The sequence below is a fragment of the Rosa chinensis genome, chromosome 2, assembly GCF_002994745.2.
Source record: "Rosa chinensis cultivar Old Blush chromosome 2, RchiOBHm-V2, whole genome shotgun sequence".
Lineage (NCBI taxonomy): Eukaryota > Viridiplantae > Streptophyta > Magnoliopsida > Rosales > Rosaceae > Rosa > Rosa chinensis.
The window spans coordinates 44631710-44645228 of record NC_037089.1 but is presented as its reverse complement, the minus strand read 5'-3'; the positions used below and the strand labels follow the sequence as shown (position 1 = coordinate 44645228).

The window sequence follows — 13519 nt, the reverse complement described above, 5'->3', positions numbered from 1 at the left end:
AGTCTCTCTTAACGTAACGCCATAGTGGCGGTGGCGGCTGCGGCTTAAGTTACCATCCCCAATTTGCCATCGAAGACCCCATTGAATACTGCACCACCCATATGATGGGGCTCGAGGTAGATTGACATCCCATATGGATAGATGGTAGGCAACACATATTTCACGTATTTCCTTTTTTTTTGAAAGGTTCACGTATTTCCTTTTTATAAATTAATATTATGGGGAGATTTGAACTTGGAATCTTGAAAGTAAACCAAACTTAGAGATGGTAGGGATGTAGATGTACAAGCTCTTTTTCTTTTTGTTTGGGAAAAGACTAGACAATTTTGTGGAAATTTGGTGACAATAGGTGCTTGTCATAAATGTTATTACTTATCCTAGTTGACAAGAAACTCAGACATTTTGACGTGGAGTTAAAGCAGCGTCAAACCCATGATTGAGTGGCGTGTCACACTGGCGCATTATCTAAATGGTCGCATGTTAGAAATGATGAAATGCAATGCAAACTGAAGTTGACTATGCGTATAATGTAGGAAACCTTAAACGATTAGACGAGGAGGAGGTGAGGACAATCTAGTTGAATTATTTGCAGGAAAAATTGGCATATGCCATGCTCTGTGAACCATGTGCTATTATGCATTCAACCACACACAACTATTGCATACCCAAACAATCCAACTCTCATTCATGAGATCAATTATTCTAGTCAAATGACAGCTGATACACACCAGATTTTAGTCATTTTACAGCTTGAAATCTTCCTAAAGAAATAGAGGATCATCCCCCATGACATTATTGGCCTTCCCAGAGCGAGAAGAGAGAACTTCGAGAATCGTTTATCTACGTATATGCACAATATACATTAAGTCACTGGTGGTGAAGACAGACTTAGCAAAACTTTTCTTCTTGAATTTCACTGTTAACCAAAAAGGAAAAGAAAAAGAAAGAAATTGAAGAAAACTGCAGAGATCACTGTATGATTGAGCACGAGTCTAGTTCTGGCATGACAACGCTTTCATCTCTCCAAGGCCCTTTACCAAGAAAGGTAAGCATGGTAATGAAGGAGTAAACAAACCATGGATAAATCCAAGCAAATCTTTCTCAACTCCAAGCAATCTTTTCGTAGGCGTTTGCCTCCGATCCAAACGGGGATTGATTGATTATAGAGCTGCCTGTGGACTTTTAATGAATAATAGACATTGCATGTCTTTCATGTATTGTGTTTCAAGTGTGCAACCAGAGGAAGCATAAGCTTCATACCATATCATATGCTTAGGAAGAAAACAATTGTTGATGCAAAACTACTAAGGCCTGTTCAAACTCGAGTTCTCACTCTCCATGGAAATTATGGAAGCAAGCCTCTCATACACCTGTATAATACATGTGAGACGTTATAAACAATATTTATATGCTAAAAGCAAATATACATAACAAGGTTCTGGAATTAGTTTCAGGGCGTAATTGCTAGATCACATACCTCAGAAAGCTTCTCACTGTTAGCCCTTTTCTTGTTCTTGTCCTTGTTATTTGTAGATAAATCATACCTGCAAAGGGCATGAAGCAAGTTGTCACAATTTCATATACGTACTTTTAAGCATGGAGACTAGAAACAGAAGTCGATCAACAATAATAATGATCACGATTCCTCCAACCTTATACCAATAAAATGAACCCAAAATATATGAAAGTTTCTCACCAATCACGAGGAATGCCAGCTTCATCACGAGCTGAATAATTGAAGGGCCCTTTCAACTCAACGTTATAATCTTCTAACAAGTCTGCAGGGTTACAGAAAACAGATCCTCACTCCGCATAATGATCCAGCTTGCACCAAAATGTGGCAGGCCTAGAGGTCAATAAACAGACCAAAAAAGAAACAGGACAGCCAAACCTTTAAATGCAGAAGACGGTGCGCAACCTAATTTCTGACAGACACTGACAAACCAGTGGACACCAACAGCTACATGTGCCACTTCTTCATTAGCAATTCTAGCTACGATTTCAGATGTCCTGAGATCTCCGAAGCCAACCAATTTTTGCACAAGTCGTGGTCCAGCATCTAGTCCTCTGGCCTCCTACAACATCCAAAAGAAACCATGAATTTTAAGTAATCAAATATAATCTAATTGACCAAAAGTAGATAATGTAGAATTCTGGTCTGTGAGTTGTTCTAGAATACAAGGTGTGATTCTTCATTTCTTTTACTTTTTCCATTGTTCTGGAAAACCCATAGTTGTAATTGCTAGGAAGAGTCATTGTACTTTAGTCCGAGTTCTATGATTTTTAACTTTGTCAACCTAGAGAAATAATTTGAATAGAAAAAAAAAATTATTAGTATATTTGGAATCACTAGCATAGGGGTAAAGCTATAGTATGACAACATTTCTCATACATCAACTACTATTACCACTTTAAGGACTCGTGTTACCACTTTGTGGACTAATATTATTATTTTGAGGACTCATACGGTAAACTAAGAAAATTTACCACTTTAAGGACTTATGTTACCACTTTGAGGACTAATATTACTATTTTGATGACTCATGTGGTAACTAAGAAAATTTACCACTTTAAGGACTCATGTTATCACTTTGAGGACTAATATTACTATTTTAAGGACTCATTTTACCACTTTTAAGGCAATTGTATGCATGTTATACGTTAACACATTGTAGAATTTCCCCTAGCATAGAGGAATCAAGAGAATTGAAGAAGCACAAAATTGAAAAAACTGAAAATTATTTAATTTAATTTTGTCCAACATTAAAAAAACCTTTCTCACACTTGAGTATCTAAAAAATCCCTTCAACCTTTGCGCTTCCAAATTTTAAAATTCTGCTCTCAGATTTTTAGATCCAAGCAACATAGCTTACCTATTCTGGCCTTAGTTCCATAATATCCAGCACTCCACTCCCAACCCAATCTTCTTTGTCCACTAAAATGGGAATTTTTTAGAAGAGACCTTTATCCTCTCTTTCTACCAACCGAACAAAGACTGAAGTAGATGCATCCATTACCGAGCAGTCACAGCACCTCTTTGCTGCTTAGAAAGCAGTTAAAATGCTTGAATATTGAGGAAAAGACGCGGTCTTTATTAAGTTATTGCTCTTTAATTTATCTATGTCCAGCAGATTTTTATTTTTTATTGTTCTTCTTTGAAGAAAGAAACTTGCTAATTCAAAATCAGCAAAAGTACCAGACCAAAAAAAATAAAAACTCAGCAAACTTACAAAACAAGAAGTCCACCTATACAATGATTCAAAGCAACATCTTTAAAAACTAGCTAATCGGTGCCTTCCAATTCCAAAATATGGAGGACAGACTTGAACCCCTAAAGGCCACTGAAACAGAAGCCTAGACACAGAACAAATAAACAACTTTTCCAAGATTTCCTCCACTTCCTCACTGTACCTGTTCAAGCTTGTACCTAGTTCTAGCATTTGGTTGGGCCATCCTCTTGGTGTAATGAACTTAAATATAGATGTGGCAGTGGGAGTTTCATTGATTAAATAGTCCTAGCACTGTCCAGGCCCCTGGTTGGATGCTTTTCTTCCTCTGTCATTGAACTAATGGAAATTGTGAATGGATTACAGTTTGCACAGACTTGTGTTTTCAACCAATCTCAGTGGAACCTGACTCAAAGTCCATGGTTTCTCTTCTTAATAATGGTGAGATACATCAGGGTTTAGAAGGCTTTATTATCCACGAGGCTCATAGTCTACTGGCTTCCTTCCCAGTTGCAGAGCTACCTTATGTTTCTCATGCTGCAAATCAGTGGTTCATCAACTGGCCACTTATGTTGTTCTTTGTCTGAAGTAGTAACTTGCATGCCTAAGATCCCTAGTTGGCTGGACCTATGAGTCCATGCCATTCTGAAGGTATTTGATCAAAATAAAATGCTCCTTAAAAGTGCAATTATTCCTTTCCAACTATATCACCCCCACATCCAAGCTTTTGCTCTTTTCCTCCTCCAAAATCCTAAAACTTGCAATGAACAAAGGATAACACTACTGTAGAGAATGCCAGGCAATTTCAGCTTCCCTAAAAAGATTAGACCAAAGAGAATGAGCAACTTTGCACTGAATCATCACATATTCATTCTCTGAAGAATGTAATATGTGTTGAGCTTAGCATGGGCTGCAATCCATGCCAAAACTTAGACTATTTTAGGGGCTTAAGCTTTTCAAATCAAATCCGCTAGCCTATTTACTGGAAGAGAATAATCCTCAATTAAGTAATTGAAGAAAGACCTGCAGGAGAAGTAAATCTAACTTCCACACCCATCAATTTAATTAGATTGATAGATTCTACCAACCCAAACATTTAGCGAGTTCCATAATAAGGAGATCACCATTTCATGATCAGACAAATTCCTCTAGACCAAGAGAATAATCCTCAATTAAGTAATTGAAGAAAGACCTGCAGGAAAAGTAAATCTAACTTCCACACCCATCAATTTAATTAGATTGATAGATTCTACAAACCCAAACATTTAGCGAGTTCCATAATAAGGAGATCACCATTTCATGATCAGACAAATTCCTCTAGACCCCAAGTTCGAGCTCATAGAAGCCCCGATCCCTCAACCATATCAGCTACAATATAATTGTGATAGCATGACAAGTATTATACAACCTTGTAAACTGCTGGTGTAGCCTTCCCCACTCAAACCAAAACTGCACTCTCCTTCCCATTCCCCCCACCTTCACTTTTCAGCACTTTGAGAGAAACCCCATAGCCTTGAGAAAAATCCTTCCAGAGACGTAAACTTGAACCTCTCACACTCAGATTTGTAATTTATGCTTGAATCTGGTCTAAACCCTATGTCTAGACTTGTTTGTGTAGAGATAAATAGTATTGCAACCATCCAACCATTGGTATTACAAGTAGCATCTTATGGTAGCATGTTATTGGATACCCATCTTTCTCAACACTAATTATAGAAGATGAAAAACATCCTTAAGCAATGTATACATATATTCTCTTTTTGACAACTAAATTGGAGGAAATCAAGTGTTCAGGGCATTATCCTAGGCTCCTAGCTGAACTGAATCTTAAAAAAATGCAACCCAACCGATTTATATCAGAGATTATCTTATCATAACGACTCTCATGAGGATCAGCCATCATGACATTAACAACGGCATAACTCAGTTAGTATTCTATGGAACTCATGCTAATGCTATGCTCCTAAGCATTCAGCTACTTGTTGCCAGAGTCAGGCCACATGTAGCTGCCTGTGTTGGTCTATTGAAAGCAAAACATGATTATTAAGACAAATTGAAGAGATGGCAACTAAATCATGCAAGTATATCGATGAAATGCAATGTAATACACATCATCCACATTACATTTCAGCCATTCATATGACATCAAATGACTCGCCGTATTAAACTATCCAAGTGCAACATATTACCTGGACCAGTGGTATGACAGCCAAACGTGCAGCAACATTGTCAGATGATTTCTCACACTCCCTCCAGAGCAGATTATGAGCAGGCATATCTCCATACCTTGTTACAAAACCAAACATACAAGTCAATGAGACGAAACAACAACCAATCGTGTACCGGAAACAACTAGTCTCCTCACTTGAAACCAAGTTCGGCAAGCCTCTGAGAACACCAAGCAAAATGGCGACTCTCATCGTCGGCGACGTGAGCAAAGTCAGCGAAAAACCCTTCGCCTAGAATCTCACTAAAAGGAGAGAAACGGACAACAGTATCCCATGCTAAATCAATCGCATTGAGCTCAACATGTGCAAGATTATGAAGCATATACGCATTGAGAGGCAAACCCGAGTTCTTGGGAGCTGGAATTTCTTTCGGATGAACCTGAAGGGCACAAATGAACATGTAACACAACTAAACTACATATATTAAAACACTGAGATTACTTGGGAACAAGACAACTGCCATCAAAACAAATAACGAGCAATACCCAATTCAAAAAAAAACTTAGAAAACTAAGAAACAACTGAGAGAAACAGGAAAGACTGACCAGTTGGGGTTTCAGAGGGCGGGCAGGACGAGGAGGAGGTTGGCATGCACCAAGTGGAAGGTTGTGTTGGCGCCACGTGAAGTAAGCGATGTGGGAAAGGTTGGACTTGGCGAGGGGGTCACTGGTGGAGAGAACGAGAGCACCAAGCTCTGCAAGAGAGGAAGCCGACGACACCGGTGGAGTGTCGGCGTTGCCAATCGTTTGGGGGCCCTTGGGTCCCCAGCAACGGTTCTCATTCAGGGGGCTATTCCTCCAGGTTTCGAGACCAGACCAGGGTGAGGGTTGCATACAAGAAGAGGAAAGAGACTTGGTTCTGAGGCATGATGATAACAAAGCAGCATGGGAGGAGCACGATGGAGGAGAGAGCATGTGGTGGAGTTTGAGACGCTGCATTTCTAATGTTACATTCGAGTGGTGCGATGGTCTATTATTAGAACACTAAAATTTCGGAAAATATATATATATAACTGAACTTAAAATGTTTGTTCCGAACCATTTGATCTGGCGACAGTAGTATTTTGTGTGTGTAGAAAATCTAGACGTTTCTACTCAATTAAAGGTAAAAATCGATGTTGATTATCTGATCGATTTTAGTCATTCTATTAGCTATGTTTCGTAATTTCTGATGAAGACGCATGTTGTCATTTTATGCCAGTGCTAACGCTAGCGCGCCACTCACAGTCGTCGAGCACAGCGATGGACTATTCACCTACCCTTGACAATGGCTATTTAGTCCGGTGTGCCCGCCACAGTTTTCCTTTTGACAGAGGTGCTGCTAGGGACGAGTGTAATGCAGTTATCCCTGATAGTTTCGCGTTGGCTCACGCCTTTGTGGTTCCAACTCTATTGTGTGCAAAAATGTTCGGATCGCTACCGTCAAGTGTGCAAGGAATGGCTCCCAATAACGCACAAGCCCTAACCTACTATTAGATTTGATTTGTTGTGCTGGAACTGGCCATATATGTTCTTTTCATGAGATGAGGTACATAAAACTGCTTCCGAAATATAAAGATGCTGGTGTAAATGATGGATTTTCTCTAAAAAGACGGGTATCCTCAATCACAGATCTATGACAATGTATCCTATAACATTCAATAGACCTCGGCAACTTGATTTCTACATCAAATTCTACTCAACCTGCCAAAGGTAACCTTGAATATTTACATCAACAACAAAGCTACATTTCCAGATACAAATCAAGTCATCGTGGAAGAATCATTACTTATAACTATCAAAGTATAGAGCAGACTACTAGCCACAAGTTGTAAACTTACAATATTGTGATGCCGCATTACAAGAAAAAAAAAATTTGCACCTAAAACATAAACTTGAGATTCAGGCAAATTGCATATAAAGTTGGTATTGGCGGTAGTCAAGGGTAAGATGATACTGAACTTGTATAGACCACTACAAACAAATCTACAAATCTTAGCCAATGCAAACACATAAAATTCATATGGATCAACCTAGACTCAATGAACTTGGATTACAGACTACCTCTTGTGTAGCACTAAAGTATCCTGAATCTGCCAGCACAAAACTAAAAACAAGTCATTGAAACCTAGATGGAGTAGCAGCACTTAGCAATGTACACTCTGCTATCGAAGCAGACCAACTGCATCTAATTATCACCCAGTCTGCCAATATTATACAAATTCTGACAAGATTAATGAGGCCATGTAGGACACTCAGCAACTAACTATCGTAACACTGCAGACTATATTAGCAGGATGGTTGAAAGCCTTGAGAAAATTCCACTATACAACCAAAGTCGATTCAAATCCAAGTCTGAAAGCTTCCAATCACCATGAAGAAAATCACCATCTACTCTAATTTTCTGAGATCTGCAATTTTAGAAAATTGTGATTAGTAATCTCTACTGCTATCTGGTAAAAACTACTAAATTAATAAAACGCATAGTTTCTAGTATCAACCATGCAAATCCAAAGACATATGGGAAAGACAAAGGGAGGGGGACACTCGGATTACAATGTATATTTAAACAAAAAGTTCAATAGTAGCAAAAATAAAACTGAAAAAAGGACCAGAGAGGAAAAAATAAACAATAAGCAGGCAAGACAGATGGAGATAACTTGCTCGAAAAAGGGAACCACTTTACCAGCATTAACCAAAAAAAAAAAAAACTGCTTCTACTTGTAAATTTACCAAAAACAGGTCAAATATACAGTGATTTGTCCCAAATTGATTTGGAATAAAAGACATGGCTGAGCAAATCACGTTAGATGAATTTTTTCACATATCATATATCTTACAAAAGTGTTTTTTTACTTATTAAATAACCCACAAATAAGATATAGAAATAGAAAACACTTGGGCACAATTATCAATTCTCCAATAGTCAGAACAATAAAAGAATCCACACTCATAAATAACTACAACCGCCCTTCAACCACACTGCAATTCACATGTTGTCAGAGCAATCTTTGATGCTTCAAGCTACATCAGATATTTTTTGTATATACCCTAAACTCTTTCAGGAAACTTTGTTAGGCACTATTTTTAGTGGCACCCATAGAGCACATGAAAATACTTGGTCATATAAGCTGATTTTTGTTGACAAAAGAAAAGTGGAACTAGTGAGAATGGAATCCCCATATCTTATGGACCAGCAATACATAGACCAAAAGCAGACCAATAGATAAGACCGGGACTTTATATAAATCTCAAAAGAAAACTTTGTCCCCAGCAATTTCGCAACTCCCAACAAAAAGTGCAGAATACTCCAATATTTTATATTGGCTTTTATAGATGCTCTAAAACTAGTGTATGAACCCTCAATGCCAGTACTGAAAAAGAAATAAGATGCTGGTAAAGAATCTTTTTTATGAATGGCCCTTATTTCACTTGTCTATGACAAAAGACCAAGTACAGTAGACATATTTAGAAGTTTGAATCTAACATGCAAATATAGAGAGATTACATGTGAGACAATGATCTAAAGCCAATACCGTAATGTACATCAACTCTGACTTGCTCATTCCACTAACCAAATTTGAACACCCTTTCCCTATTAAAGTATCTATTACTAAAAGAGAGCAGAACAGAAAATAAACAACAAACCCACAAATTGTTCATCATAGAGCCCAATAAGGAACAAATCACTACACTTAACATAACCCATAAACAAAACGGTTTGGATAAAGCTAGTTCTAGTTATTTCCATCTTATACTCCACTTATTTTAAATAACCATTGACTGGTAGCAGCAGGCAAACAGTAGGCAAGAAACATGATCTGGTGGCATATTGTGCATGTCAGTGCCACAATCAATATACTCCACCCTTAAAACTGGACTAGGACAACAACAACCAAGCAAGGTTTACAAAGCAAGACAACCTTACTGAAAAATTTTGGTCAACACTGAGCATAAACAATAAGATTACAAAGTTAAAATAGAAACAATCTCAAGGCCAATTTTTTTTTTTTCAACAAACAGACAAATTTCCCCCAAAAAACACCAAATAACGAACACATAATATCAAGATCATTCTAAGGATACTGACCATGAATCACTTCAAATTTGTCAGAGGAAGAGAGGAGAAAGAAAAAAGGGAACAAAGGGTTGACAATTTTGCTCAAGAGACTGATAACACTGACACCAGCTTTGGTAGTTCCTACAATAGTTGGTGGTAAAATCAAAAGCCAAACATCTATCTTAAGAAGATGCAACTATCTTGAGACGTCAGGCCCGTAACACAAAAGTGGAAAGAATGCTAACATGTGTTACCTAGACTTGAATAATGTCGGACACCAGTTTTTCTATAGAAGTTACCCATATTGTCATGTCAACATGGAAATGCACACTGAAATGACTAGTCCATGTAGCACCGTATGTAACCTAAACCTCCATGTGTATCTAATCAATCAGGACATCACAAGTATGACCACAACCAACTACTTCCTGTTCAGAGTTCCCCAAGATATGTTATCCACTCAATAAGACTCATTATGCTATCACCTACAGATCTTTTGCAACAAACTTTCACCATTACAAGCCCTAATGTGATGAAAACTATCGACAACTATACCAGCAGAGCATCCCCTAATTCACATAACACGTCAATCCAATCCTGATCATCTTTTAAATTAGAAAAAGGAAAGAAACAGAACAAGGAAAAGAAAAAATGGTCGACTCTATAACCAATTACAAGAAAGGGCAAATAACTTGGCTTCTCAAGGCCTCACATCACCCAAGTGTGAATCACGCAGCAACCGTTGAGTAATGTCAATTCATTTTCCAATTAAAACAAGAAGTTTTCATCCAATTCCTCCCCCCACGTGCTTCTGATTCATAAATTTTACAATATTAACCTATAGCATTTCATGCATAACACGGCAAGTGGAGAAGTTTTAATCAGTTCAAGTTTTTCATAATCCCAGTAATATACAAGCACTTAATAACTAAATTATGAAGAACAAAAACTACATAATACTTAAAACAAAAATCAAGATGGCAGGAGAGCAGGACCTTACCTTAAAAAAGAAAAAGAAAAAAGTAGTCAAGTCCTTGGCGATCCGGCATCAGATCCAGAGTCTGATGAACTATCACTATCAGAGTCTGCAATAACAAAGATGTAAGAAAAAGGCTCACATAAACTAAATATCAAATTATTCCATCATTCTATGCCCAACAAAGCGTGTAGGAAACTTTATATTTGCAAACAGAGATGTATCATAGTACCACTCGAGGAAGATCCAGAATCACTGCTAGAGCTGCTTGAACTACTCGACCTACTCCTATTATCACCCTGGTTATCCCTTTGAATAGGTGTTGAAGACGAAACTATCTTTGGATCTGCTTAAAAGAAGCAAGAGTTTCAGTTATAAAATTCTCCAGGTACCACTGCTTTGAATGCCATCAAATCCAGTCCAAAACACTACCTGTTGTGGTTTCTTTCGGAACCTCATCCACACTGGGGGCCTGGGCCTGTAAGAAACAACAGAAAAATGAATGATTTACAAACCACTGCCACCACATATATACTAAGAGGTCAGAAGGCATGAGATAAAGCATTACCTGCGGCAGGACATTCTGCTCAGTTTCTGTTCTGGCTTGCATAGCAAGTTCAGCTTTTCGCTTGTGTTTGCTCAAACTCTTCTTATAGTTGGTTACATACCTATCAAGCTCCCAAAGGGTCTCAGCATCCACGCTATCAATGTCCACTTCAATTTCATCATCATGCTGGAAGACGGCTGAATTCCTTTTCCTAATAATCTGTACAATGGTATCTAGCTTCTCTGAAGGTAGACCCTGGAGGCTTGTGCTAAGCTTTTGTTTCTCTTCATAAGTCATGTCCCTTTTATGAGGATCTTTCGCCTTAGGCTTCTTCGGAGCAGGGGTCCTAGGAGTAATAGTCATGGGTTTTGGCCTGGGATCACCATGATGTGATATGGACTCAGACCTATCCAAGACCCTTCGCATATCAAGAGCAGGTGGTGGTGGAGGAGCCTTTCTTGGTATTGGTTGTGTAGGGAGACCAGTCCCATAATCATAGCCGAACCTTATCTCACGATTATAATCTGACTCTATTATAGCCCACCTTTCCTCGAAAATCTTGGCTAGCTGTTCTGCCATGACATGAACATCCTGCCCGGGCGGATTATAGGTCATGGCATTGTCAAATGTAAGTCTCACATCTTCTGCAAATTCTTTGGGAGACTTGTACCAATTCTTGATCAGCCTGGATTTGATTGTACCCAAGTCCATTGGACTCTTGATAATGATGTGATAATCATGCAAACCAAGCTTTTCGGCATCCACAGGTTCATTAAACACCCAACTATGCTTGTGTTTCATCAATTTCTCAAGCAAAGAACTACAACTCTTGAAAAACTTGGTGCCCATTGAATACCTGTGCCCCAACTCTCCTCCACTTTGCTGCTTCTTCAGATTCAATTTCGTCTTCTTGTTACTTTCAGCAGGTGGAAACTTATCCTTGGCCAGCAAAAACTCAGAACTTTGGTAGAACTGGTTTGCCTTGGGGGTTCTCTTCTCTTTCTCCACGTTATCAATCCCTCCCTGACTATTCTCCAATACTGATATACTCAGCTGATGCAAAGGCCTAGTAGCCTCACGAGGAATACCACCGGAAGCAACCTCCGAGTGAACCCGCCTCAACATGACATTATTATTAACCCCATCATTTGCAGAAACATGGGGGTAACTTAACCCACCAATCTGCCCCTGCTTGGTCTCAATCTTCTTCACCAAACCTCGAACCATATCCAGTTCACTCTCAAGCTTCCTTCTAAGCTCACGCACCTCTTGCTTCGACCTTGAAGCCAAATTGATCTTAACTCGGCTGTCCGACTCCGGTTTGGAAACCCCATTCTCTGCAGGTGTATCCTGAGTGGCCGGTGCCACCACCGCAGCAGCAGGCTCTTGCCGGTTCAGGCTCGAGGAATCGTCAGAGGCTGCCTCCACCCGCGAAACCGACTGTGGCTGTTGCAGCGGCTGAGTAGAATTCCCATCCTCGGACGCCTGAGCTGGCGGCTGAGCTGAATTCCCATCCTCGGACGCCGGAGCTGGCGGCTGAGCTGAATTCCCATCCTCCAAACCAATCACCTCAGCTGGAGCTTGAGTCAAATTGTCATTCTTGTTATTCCTGTTGTCCTCGTCCTTCTTCTCGCCGTTACTCTTTTCGTGGTTGGCAGCGGTGGCGGTGGAGGTCGGGGCGGCTAAGGCGGTTGTGGTGGTAGAGTTTGTCTTGGCGTTGTTGAGGTTTTTCTTGGGGCCTTTGAAAGCTTTTCGAGTATAGACCTTGCTTTCCGAGTACCTCTGCTTCTCTCTGGTTCCATCACCTTCTCCAACTATAGGCCCCGAAGCCATACATGTACCTCACAAAACCCTAACTCCCACAAAACCCTCTCACAAAGATCCAAAATTCCTAGGGTTTTTCTTCGCCAACACCCAAATAACCCAATCACACTAACAAAAACCCTAATTTCCCCCCCAAATCTCACACAGCCAAATACATAAAAAAAAATCAAAATTAGGGTTTCGTTTCCCTACGAAAACGACGAATCGTAGGCCTTTAACACAAACACGCACATACACAGAGAGAGAGTTAAGGCTTACAATAACAACAGCAGCAGCAGCAGAAGAAGGGGGGCTTCGGGTTTCGTTTTCTTCTTCTTCGATCAGATCTCGCTCTCTCTCTCTCTCTCTCTATCTCTTTCTCTCTCTAGTTTCTCTCTCTAAAATGCTTACAGTGTCTCGCAGTTTCTCTCTCTTCGCTTTCTGTTTCCCTTATCTTACAGGTGTACGGCGATAAAGGGTCCGTGAGGACGACGAAGCGTGTGGGTGCACTAAAGAGAGTCGTGCCCGGGAAGTACCATAGCACGGGTGGGGGGAGATTGACTCACGCGGAATGAGGAGCGTGAGGGCCACGTACCATTGGGAGAGCTGGCGTGGTTTTCACGTGGGTGAGGATTGATTGGGTGATTGTTGAGGTGGGGGGTACTTTTGCGAATATTCGGAGAGGTTGCGCAGGTCATGA

The 13519-nt window shown here is 39.8% G+C and overlaps 2 protein-coding genes across 2 annotated transcripts; both read right to left on the bottom strand.

Annotated features, from left to right (window-relative positions):
• Nucleotides 1-657: 657 nt before the first annotated feature.
• Nucleotides 658-6449, bottom strand: LOC112188368 (uncharacterized protein HI_0077). Its single transcript, XM_024327470.2, has 7 exons — nt 6001-6449; nt 5593-5834; nt 5417-5513; nt 1892-2075; nt 1697-1778; nt 1478-1544; nt 658-1370 (listed from the first exon to the last, which is right to left on the bottom strand). Exons 1-7 carry the CDS (start codon nt 6391-6393, stop codon nt 1305-1307), a joined length of 1131 nt encoding a protein of 376 aa, XP_024183238.1. The 5' UTR covers nt 6394-6449; the 3' UTR covers nt 658-1304.
• Nucleotides 6450-7379: 930 nt separating this feature from the next.
• On the bottom strand, nt 7380-13249 carry LOC112188367 (transcription factor GTE4). Its single transcript, XM_024327469.2, has 5 exons — nt 11038-13249; nt 10902-10947; nt 10702-10815; nt 10494-10578; nt 7380-7844 (listed from the first exon to the last, which is right to left on the bottom strand). Exons 1-4 carry the CDS (start codon nt 12847-12849, stop codon nt 10520-10522), a joined length of 2031 nt encoding a protein of 676 aa, XP_024183237.1. The 5' UTR covers nt 12850-13249; the 3' UTR covers nt 7380-7844; nt 10494-10519.
• Between the last annotated feature and the right edge of the window lie 270 nt (nt 13250-13519).

What these genes read in the sequence shown, in the direction of transcription:
- LOC112188367 (XM_024327469.2), bottom strand. Translation starts at nt 12,849, where the DNA reads ATGGCTTCGGGGCCTATAGTTGGAGAAGGTGATGGAACCAGAGAGAAG. An exon ending in AGCAGAATGTCCTGCCGCAG is followed by an intron (nt 10,948 to 11,037) that starts GTAATGCTTTAT and finishes TGTTTCTTACAG; the next exon opens with GCCCAGGCCCCCAGTGTGGA. An exon ending in TTCTGGATCTTCCTCGAGTG is followed by an intron (nt 10,579 to 10,701) that starts GTACTATGATAC and finishes TTGTTATTGCAG; the next exon opens with ACTCTGATAGTGATAGTTCA.
- LOC112188368 (XM_024327470.2), bottom strand. Translation starts at nt 6,393, where the DNA reads ATGCAGCGTCTCAAACTCCACCACATGCTCTCTCCTCCATCGTGCTCC. An exon ending in GCCCTCTGAAACCCCAACTG is followed by an intron (nt 5,835 to 6,000) that starts GTCAGTCTTTCC and finishes TGTGCCCTTCAG; the next exon opens with GTTCATCCGAAAGAAATTCC. An exon ending in GCTGGCATTCCTCGTGATTG is followed by an intron (nt 1,545 to 1,696) that starts GTGAGAAACTTT and finishes TGCCCTTTGCAG; the next exon opens with GTATGATTTATCTACAAATA.